The following is a 17,452-nucleotide window of genomic DNA, read 5'->3' as shown; positions in this document are numbered from 1 at the left end:
GCAGTTGGGTAAAACACCACCAAACACCAACCAAAGAGGTTGTAAGTAAAGCAGAAGCTGAGAAAAGTGATATTTTCTTATGGTATGACAATATGTATCACGTTTCAGGTAAGACCCAGATGCAGACTCAGATGCAGACCGTGTTGAATTAACAACAGTTTATTCATCCAACAGGGGCAGGCAAAAGACAGGTCAAGGCAGGCAAGGGTCAGCAATCCAGATAGACGGGGCAAATGTACAGGACGGCAGGCAGGCTCAGGGTAGGCAGGCAGGCTCAAGGTAGGCAGAGGTCAGAAATCCATATCGGTGGGGCAAAGGTACAGGAAGGCAATGTCAGCCAGTAAAAGCCATGAATCTGTCACTCCCGCTTAGGAGAGGAGCGCTCCTTCCATGCACCTCCCCATTGGGTAAGAGACAGCTAAACAAATATGAAGAACTGAACAGGTTGTTAGTAAAGCAGAGGCTGAAAAAAGGGAGTTGGGAGTTGGCTTGGTCACCTGACAGATTCAAATATACATTTTATTCTCCTCTCTTATGATATAACAGTATGCAGGGTAGAGTGGGGTAAGTTGAGCCACCCCTTATTGTTGAAACCATACACAAAAATGATCATGTGACCAAATATTTAGGAAGAGGTTATCATTTCAAGGAGTCTGTGAAGGAAGGAACCACATGAAAAACTGGTGAGCAAGTTAGGTAAAAAAAAAATGGATTTTCACAAAGTCAAATAATTGTATTGTGTTATAGGTTTCATGATGCTGTCACAACTTCTACCGAAGGTAACTCCTCTCCCTGTTCAGGCGGCGCTTGGCGCTCGGCATCGCCGGTCTACTAGCCGCTACCGATCCCTTTTTCTTTTTCTGGTTGTTTTGTCTGTGTTCCTTTTCACACCTGGTTTTCAATTGCTTTGATTTCTGTTGGTATATAGGGCACCTGTTACCTGCCGTAATTCGTGCAGGATTAGACTTGTGTGTATTGCGCTGGAGTGTATTTGATGTTTGTTGTTTTTTCGCTATTACGCACGTGTAGGTAAAGTGTCGGAACTGTGTTTGTTCCGCCGTGAGTATTCGAGAGCGTAGTTTTTTGATTTTTTTCTGTGCCGTTTGTATTGGTGGACTATATTATTAAAACACGCTTCTCAGACATCCCTGCTCTCCTGCGCCTGACTCCTACACCTCTCACGAAGACGCATGTTATCACAGAATCCTGCACCAATATAATTATGGAGTCAGCAGGAGCGGACGCACTTCCAGGGTCCGTGGAGGAGCGAGTTCAACACCACACGGCAGTGTTACACCGACTGGGGACCGCCATGGATCAGGTGATGGCGACGATGGAGAGATGGGAGAGAGGTGGCCTTCCCACACCGTTATCAGCTACACCCCAACCAGCACCACTACCCTCTCCTTCATTGCCTGAGCACAGTGGAATTCGACTCGCCCTCCCGAGGGAGTATGATGGGACGGCGGCCGGGTGCCAGGGCTTCTTACTCCAGATGGACCTATACCTGGCGACTGTTCGTCCGGCGTGAACGCCCTCGTCTCCTGCCTCGCAGGTAAAGCCCTGGAGTGGGCCAACGCGGTATGGAACGATCCTGACTCGGCGAGGGACCACTACCCAGAGTTCACCCGCCGCTTTCGGGCCGTGTTTGATCACCCACCTGAGGGTCGAGCGGCGGGTGAACGGCTGTTCCATCTGAGGCAGGAGAGGAGGAGTGCTCAGGACTTTGCTCTAGAGTTCCGGACCTTGGCCGCTGGCGCGGGATGGAACGACAGGGCCTTGATCGATCACTATAGGTGTAGTTTGCGTGAGGACGTCCGTAGGGAGCTGGCCTGTAGAGACACCACCTTGTCCTTGGACCAATTGATCGACATGTCCATTCGGTTGGACAACTTGCTGGCGACCCGCGGACGTCCAGATCGGGCTCTGTCAGTTCCATCTCCCAGCTCCACCACTCCAACACCCATGGAGCTAGGAGGTGCTTCAGCAAGGGCGACCGGAGGAGGGGGCCTTTCCTGTGCCAGCTGTGGTCGCAGAGGGCACACTGCTGACCGGTGCTGTGGGGGTCCCCCCGGGAGTCGAGACGCCAGGCCGAGCACTGCCCGGACACCTCAGGTGAGTCGGCACCAGGCTCACCCAGAGCCCCCTGTTGGTCACATGTATGTATGGATTGTTTTTCCTGAATTTTCCGCTCTGTCCCGGCATAAGGCGCTAGTAGATTCAGGCGCGGCGGGGAATTTTATTGACCGCGGTTTAGCGAACAGGTTAGGGATTCCCTTTGTTCAGCTGGACAAACCCTTCCCAGTGCACGCCTTAGATAGCCAACCATTAGGGTCAGGGCTAGTCAGGGAGGCCACGGCTCCACTGGGTATGGTTACGCAGGAGGGTCATGAGGAGAGAATTAGTCTCTTCCTCATTGATTCTCCTGCGTTTCCGGTGGTGTTGGGGATCCCCTGGTTGGCCCGTCACAACCCCAGGATTTCGTGGCAACAGAGGGCTCTACAGGGGTGGTCGGAGGAGTGCTCAGGCAGGTGTGTAGGAGTTTCCATCGGTGCTACAACGGTGGAGAGTCCAGACCAAGTCTCCACCGTGCACATTCCCTCAGAATATGCCGATTTGGCTATCGCCTTCTGTAAAAAGAAGGCGACCCAATTACCACCTCATCGACGAGGGGATTGTGCGATAAATCTCCTGGTAGGCGCTGCACTTCCCAGGAGTCACGTGTATCCCCTGTCACAGGAGGAGACGGTGGCTATGGAGACATACATATCGGAATCTCTGGGGCAGGGGTTCATTCAGCCCTCCATCTCACCTGCCTCCTCGAGTTTCTTTTTTGTGAAGAAGAAGGAGGGTGGTCTGCGTCCGTGCATTGACTATAGAGGTCTAAATTCCATCACGGTGGGGTATAGTTACCCGCTACCTCTCATTGCCACGGCGATTGAGTCATTTCACAGAGCACGGTTTTTCACAAAACTGGATCTCAGGAGTGCATATAACTTGGTGCGTATCCGGAAGGGAGATGAGTGGAAGACGGCGTTTAGTACCACATCCGGCCATTATGAGTACCTCGTCATGCCGTACGGGTTGAAGAATGCTCCAGCAGTCTTCCAATCTTTTGTGGATGAGATTCTCAGGGATCTGCACGGTCAGGGTGTGGTGGTTTACATCAATGATATTCTGGTCTATTCCGCTACACGGGCCGCGCATGTGTCTCTGGTGCGCAGGGTACTTGGGCGACTGTTGGAGCATGACCTGTACGTCAAGGCTGAGAAATGCTCGTTCTTCCAACAGGCCGTCTCCTTCCTTGGATATCGCATTTCCACATCGGGGTTGGTGATGGAGGATGACCGCATTGCAGCCGTGAGTAATTGGCCGACTCCAACCACGGTAAAGGAGGTGCAGCGGTTCTTAGGGTTTGCCAACTACTACCGGAGGTTTATCCGGGGTTTTGGGCAGGTGGCAGCGCCCATTACGTCACTGCTGAAGGGGGGGCCGACGCGTCTGGGGTGGTCGGCTGAGGCGGACAGGGCTTTTGGTCGCCTGAAGGCTCTTTTTACCTCTGCTCCCGTGCTAGCGCATCCGGACCCCTCTTTGGCATTTATAGTGGAGGTGGACGCATCCGAGGCTGGGGTTGGAGCCGTGCTCTCCCAGCGCTCGGGTGCGCCACCGAAGCTCCGCCCCTGTGCTTTCTTTTCTCGGAAGCTCAGCCCGGCGGAGCGAAACTATGACGTGGGGGATCGGGAGCTGCTAGCTGTTGTCAGAGCCCTGAAGGTGTGGAGACATTGGCTTGAGGGGGCCCAGCACCCTTTCCTCATCTGGACTGACCACCGTAATCTAGAGTACATTCGGGCAGCGAGGAGACTGAACCCTCGTCAGGCAAGGTGGGCCATGTTTTTCACCCGATTTAGGTTTACCATCTCCTATAGACCAGGCTCCCAGAACACTAAGGCAGACGCACTGTCCCGACTATATGATACAGAGGAGCGGGCCATTGACCCTGCGCCCATCCTCCCAGCTTCTTGTCTAGTGGCACCTGTTAGGTGGGAGGTGGACGCAGACATTGAGCGAGCATCGCGTGTTGAGCCCACTCCTCCACAGTGTCCAGCGGGACGGGTGTATGTTCCCCTGGAGGTTAGAGACAGGTTAATTTGGTGGGCTCACACATCCCCCTCCTCTGGTCACCCGGGGATTGGGAGGACGGTGCGATGTGTTAGTGGGAAGTACTGGTGGCCCACTTTAGCCAAGGACGTGAGGGTTTATGTGTCCTCCTGCTCAGTGTGCGCTCAGTGCAAGGCTCCTAGGCACCTGCCCAGAGGGAAGTTACAACCCCTTCCCGTTCCACAGCGGCCTTGGTCACACCTGTCGGTTGACTTCTTGACCGATCTGCCACCGTCACAGGGCAACACCACGATCCTGGTCGTTGTGGATCGGTTTTCTAAGTCCTGTCGTCTCCTCCCTTTGCCCGGTCTCCCTACGGCCCTACAGACGGCGGAGGCCCTGTTTACTCACGTCTTCCGGCACTACAGGGTGCCTGAGGATATTGTTTCTGATCGGGGTCCCCAGTTCACGTCCAGGGTGTGGAAGGCGTTCATGGAACGTTTGGGGGTCTCGGTCAGCCTGACCTCTGGGTTTCACCCCGAGAGTAATGGGCAGGTGGAAAGAGTGAACCAGGATGCGGGTAGGTTTCTGCGGTCGTATTGCCAGGACCGGCCAGGGGAGTGGGCGAAGTACATCCCCTGGGCGGAGATGGCCCAGAACTCACTCCCCCACTCCTCTACGAACCTGTCGCCCTTCCAATGTGTGTTGGGCTATCAGCCGGTCCTGGTACCATGGCATCAGAGCCAGACCGAGGCTCCTGCGGTGAACGATTGGGTGAAACGCTCAAGGGAAACCTGGGAGGCCGCCCACGGGTACCTTAAACGGGCCGAAGGGCCGCCCACGGGTCGCCCACGGGTACCTTAAACGATGCCGACCGCCATCGCAGCGAGGCCCCGGTGTATACACCGGGGGACCGGGTCTGGCTCTCGACCCGAAACCTGCCCCTCCACCTGCCCTGCCGGAAGCTGGGTCCGCGGTTTGTGGGGCCATTCAAAGTCCTGAGGAGAATAAACGAGGTGTGTTATAGGTTACAGCTCCCCCCGTATTACCGTATTAACCCCTCGTTTCATGTGTCTCTCCTCAGGCCGGTGGTGGCTGGTCCGCTTCAAGAAGATGAGGTGCGGGAGGTCCCTCCGCCCCCCCCTGGACATCGGGGGGGCGCCGGCGTATGCAGTTCGGTCCATACTGGACTCGAGGCGTCGGGTGGGGGGTCTTCAGTACCTCGTGGACTGGGAGGGGTACGGTCCGGAGGAGAGATGCTGGGTGCCGGTGGAGGACGTACTGGATCCACCTATGCTAAGGGAGTTTCACTGCCTCTATCCGGATCGCCCTGCGCCTCGTCCTCCGGGTCGTCCTCGAGGCCTGCGTCGTCGCGCTGCGGGAGCCGCGCGTCAGGGGGGGGGTACTGTCACGACTTCTACCGAAGGTAACTCCTCTCCATGTTCGGGCGGCGCTCGGCGTCGCCGGTCTACTAGCCGCTACCGATCCCTTTTTCTTTTTCTGGTTGTTTTGTCTGTGTTCCTTTTCACACCTGGTTTTCAATTGCTTTGATTTCTGTTGGTATATAGGGCACCTGTTACCTGCCGTAATTCATGCAGGATTAGACTTGTGTGTATTGCGCTGGAGTGTATTTGATGTTTGTTGTTTTTTCGCTATTACGCACGTGTAGGTAAAGTGTCGGAACTGTGTTTGTTCCTCCGTGAGTATTCGAGAGCGTAGTTTTGGGATTTTTTTCTGTGCCGTTTGTATTGGTGGACTATATTATTAAAACACGCTTCTCAGACATCCCTGCTCTCCTGCGCCTGACTCCTACACCTCTCACGAAGACGCATGTTATCACAGATGCTTGTATCTAAACCAAAGTAGATAGTTTTAAGATTGTTTTGTACATCAGTTGGGGTCTCTGTACGCTCCAATATGAGGTTCTAAACCAAGCATTAACGTGCATCCTTGTAGCTGCATCCTTGTAACTAATATAGTCAAAACGTTTGCATTGGGGTAAGTTGAGCCAAATGGCCACCATATCCCATACCAGTGGTGGAAAAAGTACCCAATTGTCATACTTCAGTAAAAATAAAAGACACGTTAATAGAAAATTACTCAAGTAAAAGTGAGTCACCCAGTAAAATACTTATTGTCTAAAATACTTTATTTTTTAAATATACTTAAGTATCAAAACTAAATGTAATTGCTAAAATGTACTTAAGTATCAAGAGTAAAAGTAATATTAAGCAAACCAGATAGCACAATTTTCTTGTTTTTTATTATTTATAGATAGCCAGGGGCACACTCCAACACTAAGACATCATTTACAAATGGAGCATTTGTATGAAGCCCCCCTTGAGGTTCTATAAAGAGCCACCAAGGAAGTAGAAGGGAAAAATGCCATTTGAGCAGCAGCAAGGGATGAAAAAAGATAACTAAATGACACTGAATACGTACATTAACAATAAAGAAAATGAACATTTACATACACTTATGTTTGGAGGGAAAAGGGGGAGGCTTGCAAGCCGAAAAATATCAATCCCAACAGTGAAGCGCGGGGGTGGCAGCATCATGTTGTGGTGGTGCTTTGCTGCAGGAGGGACTGGTGCCCTTCACAAAATAGATGGCTTCATCAGGAAGAAAAATGATGTGGATATATTGATGCAACATCTCCAGACATCGGTCAAGGAGGTTAAAGCTTGGTCGCAAATGGGTCATCCGACCCCAAGCATACTTCCAAAGTTGTGGCAAAATGGCTTAAGGACAACAAAGTCAAGGTATTGGAGTGGCCATCACAAAGCCCTGACCTCAATCCTATGGAAAATGTGTGGGCAGAACTGAAAAAACGTGTGCGAGCAAGGAGGCCTACAAACCTTACTCAGTTACACCAGCTCTGTCAGGAGGAATGGGCCAAAATTCACCCAACTTATTGTGGGAAGCTTGAGGAAGGCTACCCAAATTATTTGACCCAAGTTTAAGAATTTAAAGGCAATGCTATCAAATACTAATTGAGTGTATGTAAACTTCTGGCCCACTGGGAAGTTGATGAAATAAATAAATGCTGAAATAATGAATTATCTTGTCACGCCTTGGTCTTTGTATTTTGTGTTTTCTTTAATTATTTGTTCAGGCCAGGGTGTGACATGGGTTTATTGTGTTGTCGTATTGGGGTTTTTGTAGGCATTGGGATAGTGGTTGATTAGGGGTGTGTCGAGTGTAGGCTTGGCTGCCTGAGGCGGTTCTCGATCAGAGTCAGATGATTCTTGTTGTCTCTGATTGGGAACCGTATTTAGGTAGACTGAGTTTCACTTTGTATTTCGTGGGTGATTGTTCCTGTCTCTGTGTAGTGTTCACCAGATAGGCTGTATTAGGTTTCACGTTCCGTTTGTTGTTTTTGTATTTATTAGTTATTTTCATGTGTCGCACTTTTCTTCATTAAAGACATGAGTAACCACCACGCTGCATTTCGGTCCGACTCTCTTTCAACAAACGAAGAACGCCGTTACAGAATCACCCACCACACACGGACCGAGCGGCGTGGTAACAGGCAGGAAAAGCGAAAGGAGGAATGGACATGGGAGGAATGGACTTGGGAGGAGATACTGGCTGGAAGAGATCGCCTCCCATGGGAACAGGTGGAGGCACTGAGGAGAGCAGAGGCAGCCGGAGATAAGACCGACGATACGAGGGAACACGGTTGGCAAGGAAACCCGAAAAGCAGCCCCAAAAATTTATTGGGGGGGGGCTCAGAGGGAGAGTGGATGAGTCAGGTGTCAGACCTGAGCCAACTCTCCCTGCTAATCGTGAAGAGCAGTTGCAGTGGGAGAGGCTGCATCACTTGGAGAATTGGACATGGGAGGAGGAACTGGACGGAAAAGGACCCTGGGCTCAGCCTGGAGAATATCGCCGTCCCAAGGCAGAACTAGAGGCGGCTAAAGCTGGTATGAAGAGGCAGCACAGCGACGCGGATGGAAGCCTGAGAGTCGTCCCCAAAAATGTATTGGGGGGGGGGGGCTTACAGGGAGTATGGCTATGCCAGGTAGGAGACCTGCGCAAACTCCCTGTGCTTACCGGGGGGCTAAAGAGACCGGGCAGGCACCGTGTTATGCTAGTGAGCGCACGGTGTCTCCAGTGCGGGTGCATAGCCCGGTATGGTTCATACCAGCCCTTCGTATTGGCCGGGCTAGAGTGGGCATCGAGCCAGGTAAGCTTGGGCAGGCTCGGTGCTCAAGAGCTCCAGTGCGCCTGCACGGTCCGGTCTATCCAGAGCCACCTCCACACACCAGTCCTCCGGTAGCAGCTCCCCGCACCAGGCTTCCTGTGCGTGTCCTCGCTCCAGTATCACCAGTGCCCGCACCACGCATCAGGCCTACAGTGCGCCTCGCCTCTCCTGCGCTGTCGGAGTCTCCCGCCTCTCCAGCGCTGTCGGAGCCTTTCTCCTCTCCTGCGCTACCGGAGTCTCCTGTCTGTTCAGCGCTATCAGAGCCTTCCTTCCCTCCTGCCTGTTCGAAGCAGCCTGAGTTGTCAGTCTGCAAGGAGCTGCCAGTCTGCAGGGTGCTGTCAGTCTGCAAGGAGCTGCCAGTCTGCAGGGTGCTGTCAGCCTGCATGGAGCAGTCAGAGCTGTCAGTCTGCATGAAGCAGCCGGAGACGTCAGTCTGCAGGGAGCTGTCAGTCTGCAAGGAGCTGTCAGTCTGCAAGGAGCTGTCAGTCTGCAAGGAGCTGCCAGTCTGCAAGGAGCTGCCAGTCTGCAGGGTGCTGTCAGTCTGCAAGGAGCTGTCAGTCTGCAAGGAGCTGCCAGTCTGCAGGGTGCTGTCAGCCTGCATGGAGCAGTCAGAGCTGTCAGTCTGCATGAAGCAGTCGGAGATGCCAGTCTGCAAGGAGCTGTCAGCCTGCATGGAGCAGTCAGAGCTGTCAGTCTGCAAGGAGCTGCCAGTCTGCAGGGAGCTGTCAGTCTGCAGGGAGCTGTCAGTCTGCAAGGAGCTGTCAGTCTGCAAGGAGCTGCCAGTCTGCAGGGTGCTGTCAGCCTACATGGAGCAGTCAGAGCTGTCAGTCTGCATGAAGCAGCCAGAGCTGCCAGTCTGCAAAGAGCTGCCAGTCTGCAAGGAGCTGTCAGCCTGCATGGAGCAGTCAGAGCAGTCAGTCTGCATAGAGCAGCTAGATCCGCCAGTCAACCAGAATCTTCCAGATCTGCTAGTCAACCAGAATCTTCCAGATCTGCTAGTCAACCTGAATCTTCCAGATCTACCGGAGCCTACTACCTACCTGAGCTTCATCTCAGTACTGGGCTTCCTCTCAGTACTGGGCTTCCTCTCAGTACTGGGCTTCCCCTCAGTTCCGGGCTGTCCCTCAGTTCCGGGCTGCCCCTCAGTTCCGGGCTGCCCCTCAGTTCCGGGCTGCCCCTCAGTCCCGAGCTGCCCCTCAGTCCCGAGCTGCCTCAGTCCCGAGCTGCCCCTCAGGCCCGAGCTGCCCCTCAGTCCCGAGCTGTCCCTCAGTCCCGAGATGCCCCTCAGTCACGAGCTGCTCCTCAGTTCTGTGGGGTTCTGGGTGAGGACTATTAGGCCATGGTCGGCGGCGAGGGTGGATTATCCCAGGACGCGAAGGGGAGGAACTATGACATTTATGGAGTGGGGTCCACGTCCCGAGCCGGAGCCGCCACCATGGACAGACGCCCACCCGGACCCTCCCTATGGTTTTGAGGTGCGTCCGGGAGTCCGCACCTTGGGGGGGGGGGGGTCTGTCACGCCTTGGTCTTAGTATTTTGTGTTTTCTTTAATTATTTGTTCAGGCCAGGGTGTGACATGGGTTTATTGTGTTGTCGTATTGGGTTTTTTGTAGGCATTGGGATAGTGGTTGATTAGGGGTGTGTCGAGTGTAGGCTTGGCTGCCTGAGGCGGTTCTCGATCAGAGTCAGGTGCTTCTCGTTGCCTCTGATTGGGAACCGTATTTAGGTAGCCTGAGTTTCACTTTGTATTTCGTGGGTGATTGTTCCTGTCTCTGTGTAGTGTTCACCAGATAGGCTGTATTAGGTTTCACGTTCCGTTTGTTGTTTTTGTATTTATTAGTTATTTTCATGTATCGCACTTTTCTTCATTAAAGACATGAGTAACCACCACGCTGCATTTCGGTCCGACTCTCTTTCAACAAACGAAGAACGGCGTTACATATCTCTACTATTATTCTGACATTTCGCATTCTTAAAATAAAGTGGTGATCCTAACTGACCTAAGACAGGGAATTTTTACTAGGATTAAATGTCAGGAATTGTGAAAAACTGAGTTTAAATGTATTTAGCTAAGGTGCATGTCAACTTCAAACTTCAACTGTACCTGAGTGAAAGAGAGGCTATGCTAGAGAAGCAGAGGAACACAAGATATTATCTGATGACATGGAGTCTGAGCTTGATAAACATATCAAGAAACTCACGGACAGGTTTCATGGGCTTAGTTACCTCAAATGCAGAGACGTTGCCTACAAATTGGCACATCAAAACAACATTCAAAAGTTTGGGGTCACTTAGAAATGTCCTTGTTAAAAGAAAATTAAAAAGCACATTTGTTGTCCATTAAGATAACATCAAATTGATCAGAAATGCAGTGTCGACATTGTTAATGTTGTGAATGACTGTTGTAGCTGGAAACGGCAGATTTTTTATGGAATATCTACATAGGCGTACAGAGGCCCATTATCAGCAACCATCATTCCTGTGTTCCAATGGCACGTTGTGTTAGCGAATCCAAGTTTATAATTTTATAAGGCTAATTGATCATTAGAAAACCCTTTTGGAATTATGTTAGCACACCTGAAAGTGGTTGTGCTGATTAAAGAAGTAAGAAAACTGGCCTTCTTTAGACCAGTTGAGAATCTGGAGCATCAGCATTTGTGGGTTCTATTACAAGCTCAAAATGGCTAGAAACAAAGCTCTTTCTTCTGAAACTTGTCAGTCTATTCTTGTTCTGACAAATGAAGGCTATTCCAAGAAACTGAAGATCTCGTACAATGCTGTGTACTACTCCCTTCACAGAACAGCACAAACTGGCTCTAATCAGAATAGAAAGAGGAGTGGGAGGCCCTGGTGCACAACTGAGCAAGAGGACAATCACATTAGAGTGTTTAGTTTGAGAAACAGACGCCTCACAAGTCCCCAACTGGCAGCTTCATTAAATAGTACCTGCAAAACACCCGTCTCAACATCAACAGTGAAGGAGACTACAGGATGCTGGCCTTCTAGGCAGAGTTCCTCTGTCCAGGGTCTGTGTTCTTTCGCCCATCTTAATGTTTTCTTTTCATTGGCCAGTCTGAGATACGGCTTTTTCTATGCAACTCTGCCTGGAAGGCCAGCATCCTGGAGTCGCCTCGTCACTGTTGATGTTGAGACTGGTGTTTTGCTGGTACTATTTAATGGGCCTCTGTACGCCTATATAGATATTCCATTAAAAGTCATCGATTTCCAGCTACAATAGTAGTAGTTTACAACATTAACAATGTCTGTAACTGTATTTCTGATCATTTTGATGTTATTTTAATGGAGAAGAAAATGTGCTTTTCTTTCAAAGACATTTCTAAGTGACCCCAAACTTTTGAACGGTACTGTATATCTGAATGTAGGCATATATTTAAGATATACCACACCCCCATCCCATGAGTTAAACATTGACCTACCAGCACCATCACCCACTGTCACATGACATCATCACCCACTTACCCCAAGGCAGCTCAACTTACCCTGTTCCTAAGCTCAACTTACCCCATACCCCAGGGGTAAGTTGTGCCAAGAGACCACCTTTTTTGGACAAGCTATGTTTTCAAAACTAGAATGTTGACATGAATTCTGATTATTTACAGGGATACACAACATCCTGAGATATATGTAGATATCTTTGTTAGAAAGAATACTATATTTCCCTTGACGTAGTGATGCTGAATATTACATATCTCAACATACCCCACTCTCCCTTATTCACAATCAACAGGAAGTATCCCCTTTCCTGCCTCATAGACTTCGTCCTCCTCCACTCCACCTTAGGTGAGAAACAAACAAATGAAGACAAGCCATTGGGCTTGTTTCCATCTCTGATTGTTCTCTCATCTCGTCTTAGTGTTCCAGGACTTAAAGGCAGGAGAGGCAGAAGAAAGCCAAGAACAAGAACAAGCAAGAACATACCACAAAGTGGGTGGTGTCGCATTTGGCTTGGGTTCCATTTTGAAGGCAGCCCAATAGCTGCTAAAGACATAATCATCTATTCGCTACTGGATTATCAATACCAATAATAACTACAGTGTATGTTGGTATTTTATTTCTCTGTATGCATTTAGACTGCAAAACAATGTAAAAAGGTATTTGCAAATGAAATTGACTGTTGTTATTATTGTATTACTATAATCATTAGTAGTAGTTGTCATGGTCGCCTCTGTAGGTTACAAAATCACATATTAAACCAAACCAACAGCCAGGGAAGCCAAGATCAACTCCCTCTTGTCTGACAAGCTGTTCCAATACGAAAGTATATTACTCAATCCAATGGAGGCTCCTAAGATGAGGAAAGAGGGGACCATCCTCCTCAGTGAATTTCAGAAAAATAAAATTGGTGAAACGTTTAAAAAGAGATACTTGTTTTGTAGATACAATATACTAAATATATTCACATCACCAAATAATTGATTAAAACACACTGTTTAGAAATGAAGGTCTACAGTAGCCAACCGCACTCTGTAGGGTTGCACCGTGGTGTTGCTGGAGGACAACTAGTTTCCTCCTCTGGATACGTTGACTTCGATACAAAACCTAGGAGGCTCATGGTTCTTAACCCTTCGCATAGACTTACACAGTAATTATGAGAACTTTCGGAGGAAATCCTCCAACCTATCAGAGCTCTTGTAGCATGAACTGACATGTTGTCCACCCAAACAAAGGATCAGAGAATTAATCTAGTAGTGAAAGCATAAGCTACAGCTAGCTAGCACTGCAGTGCATAAAATGTGTTGAGTAGTTGACTCAAAGAGAGAAAGACAATAGTTAAACAGTTTTGAACAAATCATTTTCTTCAAAAATTAAGAAGCAAAAGAGGGAGCGAGAGAGAGCTGGCTAAACTTCATAGTGTTTTTTTTCCACTTACTTAGCCAGCGAATGCAGCTAGTTAGTTTAGCCTACTCAAACACCCGGCTCAAACAGAAAGGGATACTATGTTAGCTAGCTAGCTATGGCTATCCAACACTGGAAATCTTCCAAGTCAAGGTTAGCTTTTGGTTTTCTAAATGTATTGCCACCGGGGCCCGCTGGTGTAACTGCTAAACTGCTTGCTGAATGTACACTGTACTACATGATTGTAGCGGGTTTACTAACGCACTACTTCTAGTAGCTATGTTGACTATGACGTTAGCTAATATGGAGACAATGTTCAGGGTTCCCCAACCAAATTTGGCCCAAGGGTGGTTTTATTTGGCCACCCAAGTTTTCTGAGTAAAAAAAAAACACTTAAAAAAATGTAATAATAATTGGTGTACATAAGAATGTAAAAACACCAGAAAATCAGCTCTATGTGATTTTAATTTATTAAATCTGATCCCAAGTCTTCACATGCATAATAGAGACACATGAACACAAATGTAAGCAAGATTTGAAATGATTATGTTTTAGTCAAACATATCTGTTTGGGCTTCTTGCTGTCAATTTGCAGTCTACACATTTATTTATAATTATGTTCCGGGCCCCCGACCATCCGCTCAAGAAAAAAATTGCCCTGCGGTTTAATCTAGTTGAAGTCCACAAGCGAAGAGAAAAGGTGAGAGGAGGTGCGAGGAGGAATTATTTATACAACGAGCAAATTGATCATGCTGTTTGTATGTGGCTGCTATGAAATGGAACTGTGTTTGCGTGTGATCAGGGTGTATTCATTCCACCGATTCTGTTGAAAAACTTTTCTTAAACGGAAACAAATGGAACGAAGCGGGGATAAACATACCTGAATCTATACAATAGAAACTCTTGTTTGCAACTTGTTTGCAAATGATTACACCCTAGATCAGCTAGATGCAGCCAAGAGTGTGCAAGGCGGTATTGAATGTGTCTGTCACCTTGATTACAATTTTTTTTTTTATCTCGACCTGTGCACCTACGTTGTAAGCTTTAATTCATAGGCTAGGTTGTAGCAACCTTATGATGGGTACAGGGTAAATTAAAGTATCATGTAGTAGCCTATACGTATCGATGTTACATTGAACTGGGTGAATGGAACATGAATGAGCCATCCAATATGCTGTACTATAAATAAGGCCATGCTCATAAAAAATATATAATCCTTCCTCATTTTAAATGGCACCCACTGCCACTGACTCACAGTTTGCTGTAACATGGAATCCTCCCAAAGCCCCCTTTCTTAATACAGTCCATACCTCATCCCTCTTGTTCACACACAGTAAAAAAATTGCCCTGTCTCTCTCTCTCTCTGTGTGTGTGTGTGTGTGTGTGTGTGTGTGTGTGTGTGTGTGTGTGTGTGTGTGTGTGTGTGTGTGTGTGTGTGTGTTATTGTTGGAATTCCTCAGTGTTCCCTCTCTACATCTGGTAATCATTAGCCATGTCAGTATATAAAGAGGAGGTTGTGCGTAGTCAGGATCCAGTGTATCAGCATGGAGCAGGCTGTGTGGCTGCTGTGTGTCCTGTTTCTGCAGGTCTGTCTGCTCTCCACCACGGCCCTCCCTGGACAAGACAGACGGACAGCAGCTTTTCAAACCAACCAAGCCATGGTGAGACATTCCTCTGGATTCTACTAGGTTTATTCCCTGTCCTATAATCTATGATTCCAACCCTATTCCTGGAGAGCTACCCTCCTGGAGATTTTCACTCCAACCCAAGTTGTAACTAACTAGCCTGATTCTAATTATTAGAATCAAGTGGCTAGAGGGGGAGGTTTTCGGGGGTGACTGTGGGGGGGATCTTGGATGGTAGAGGGGTGGTTTTCATGGGGGGGACCTACAGGACCGTAACTCTCCAGGAACAGAGTTTGGGAGCCCTGCTCTAGACTGACACACAGTTAGAATGTGCACATTGGTATAGAAGTCACTCTGGCACTATCACGATCATTCTGCACCACTCTCAACAGGGAGGCTCTTCCCCCTTCCTCCCAGGACCTCCACCTCAGGTAAGAAACTATTTTATCACATATTACCACATTACATTTCCACATCATTTCTACTTAACAATTTCAGGTAGACATGAAGCCACTGGTTGTGCAGCTCAGAGCAAAGAGACATGAGGAGGGGTTCCCCGGACAAATCAGGCTAAAGCATTGCGGCGGCAAGTTTCCAGGGAGTTGTTCAGTGTTGTCAGTCCTGAAGAATGGACCTCCACCGCCACCCGAGGTTAGAGAGAGAGAGAAACAGAGAGAGAGACGCTGTAGTGTTGAAACATGTGAAGGATATGTAGACTTACACCCGATTTTAAGTAAGGTGCTACATCTCCGTCGAGGGAATAAGTAACCTTAAATGTATCAAAACTACACTCTTAGAAAAAAGGGTTCCAAAAGGATTCCACCTGCATAACGTTCAAAACGTTCTCCAATGGGGACAGCTGAAGAACCCTTTAAGGTTCTAGATAGCACTTTTTTTCTAAGAGCGTATAAACTGGCTGATAGAGTGGACAGCCCATATCATAACAATGCTATTGTACTGTCATACTGCAAGGTTGATATTAAATCTCTTGAATTCATTTAATATTATATGCAGTTCTCAAGGAAACCCACTCTTAATCCTTTCCACTCTTAATCCTTTCACCTCAGAGTTCCAGGACTAAGAGGCATGAGAGTACTAAGGGCAGACGCAAAAGACCCTATCGTCCTGGAGTCTTGGCTGCATTTTCCGAACTAGCTGTTCCTGTAAGTGACGTGTACCCGACAATCGTCCATATAATGGAACGCTAGAGGTTTACATGATAGTATATGTATCTGATTGTATTAATCCTTTGCTGCCATACGTACAATTTTTTTTTATCTGTGCATTCAGCCTTACAGATCCTCAGCATAGAAGAAGACGGTACTGAGACACAGGACAGGCCATGGAGAGAAACTCACCGCTGAAACTTGCTTTATTTTGGGTCATAAGTGAAATAAGCATGAAAAAAACATGTGGTATCGACAGTAAAACACTCAGTCCTGCTTTATTTGAAGTGCATATTGAGAATTTTTTTTAAACGGTCATATAGGCTTCATAAGCACTGCATAAATAGGTCACAAATAATCTATAACTCATTTCATGCTCGATAAAATATTTCCAAATGTTATTTCTAAATGTGAACAAATAAATGCATGGTCATGTCACACAGTTATGCCACATTATGACTCTTTATAGAGCAAGATATAAGGTTATAGATGATATGTGAAGCATCTATGTGGGGCTTTATGAAGCCTTCATAAGATGCATTTCAAATAAAGCGGGACTAAACTTTCATTGACTTTTTTTTCAGTTTTCCAGCAATGCAATTATAAATAAAACTCTACCGCGCTATGGACTGGACTAAGCCATTTACTCATTTCTGAATGTTCTGTAAGACAAATCACATTGGGGTCACCAAACCTTATAGGTGATGTTAAGTTCCTGGAATCGACTCTGTATTTTAATGTTATTCAAAGCCTTAAATCACAGTTAAAACAAAGGAAACAAACATATCAAGACACACAGGGTATTTGCTTCAGTAGTCAATCTTTTCACAATTTCTCGATATTCTCTGTCAAATGCTCAATGTTACTGCATATTTTACCATAGCAAACCTTTCAACAGTTGTATATGTCTGTTCTACTAAATAAAAATGTTAGATCTAGGACATGAACACAATCCAGTTTATTCCTACTGTTGTTATTACGAGAGATTTGACTCAATCCAGAAGATATTAAAACCCTATTCAAATGTTTTTATTTTTGAAAAGGTCATCATGGACGTTTGCAATGTCTCCACAAGTTCCAATCAACAGTTGAAACATAGATGGATTTCGGGAGGCAGTGAGAGAATATACACATGTTGAAAACAGAGTTAGAAGACCAGCTGTCTGCAACTTTTAACAGAGTAGCTAGTAGTCAGTTAGCCACTGGTAGTCTGCACAGCGCAATATCAACCCAGAGCACATCGGACAGCTTTTTCTCTACCACATCTCCGGGTTTCAACAGGCTCTTCCACTGCGACATCGCCAGAGGCCCATCTGCTATCCCCGGCCCGCTAGCTGTCTGAATCGCCGTGTCTCCAGCTCGCCTAGCATAGTAGCGACTACTGAATCGGCACCCTGGCTCATTTATTGCTACTCTTTGGACCCTATTATCACTTGGCTACACATGCCTCTCCCTAATGTCAATATGCTTTGTCTATTGCTGTTTTGGTTAGTGATTAT

General features: G+C 47.9%; 1 protein-coding gene across 2 annotated transcripts; it reads left to right on the top strand.

Moving 5' to 3' along the window:
- Positions 1-14,336: 14,336 nt before the first annotated feature.
- On the top strand, positions 14,337-16,905 carry LOC116358642 (uncharacterized). 2 transcript variants are annotated; one of them, XM_031810696.1, is made up of 5 exons: positions 14,337-14,823; positions 15,180-15,218; positions 15,286-15,438; positions 15,855-15,950; positions 16,078-16,905. In XM_031810696.1, the coding sequence occupies exons 1-5, from the start codon at positions 14,707-14,709 to the stop codon at positions 16,096-16,098; spliced, it is 426 nt and encodes a 141-aa protein (XP_031666556.1). In that variant the 5' UTR covers positions 14,337-14,706; the 3' UTR covers positions 16,099-16,905. The 2 variants fall into 2 exon arrangements, with proteins under 2 accessions (XP_031666556.1, XP_031666557.1); XM_031810697.1 differs by lacking the exon at positions 15,286-15,438 and having other exon boundaries at positions 14,656-14,823.
- The last annotated feature ends 547 nt before the right edge of the window (positions 16,906-17,452 follow it).

Source organism: Oncorhynchus kisutch, linkage group LG30 (genome assembly GCF_002021735.2).
Source record: "Oncorhynchus kisutch isolate 150728-3 linkage group LG30, Okis_V2, whole genome shotgun sequence".
In the NCBI taxonomy this organism is placed as follows: domain Eukaryota; kingdom Metazoa; phylum Chordata; class Actinopteri; order Salmoniformes; family Salmonidae; genus Oncorhynchus; species Oncorhynchus kisutch.
The sequence above is the reverse complement of the archived record's forward strand: the minus strand, read 5'-3'. Positions and strand labels throughout refer to the sequence as shown.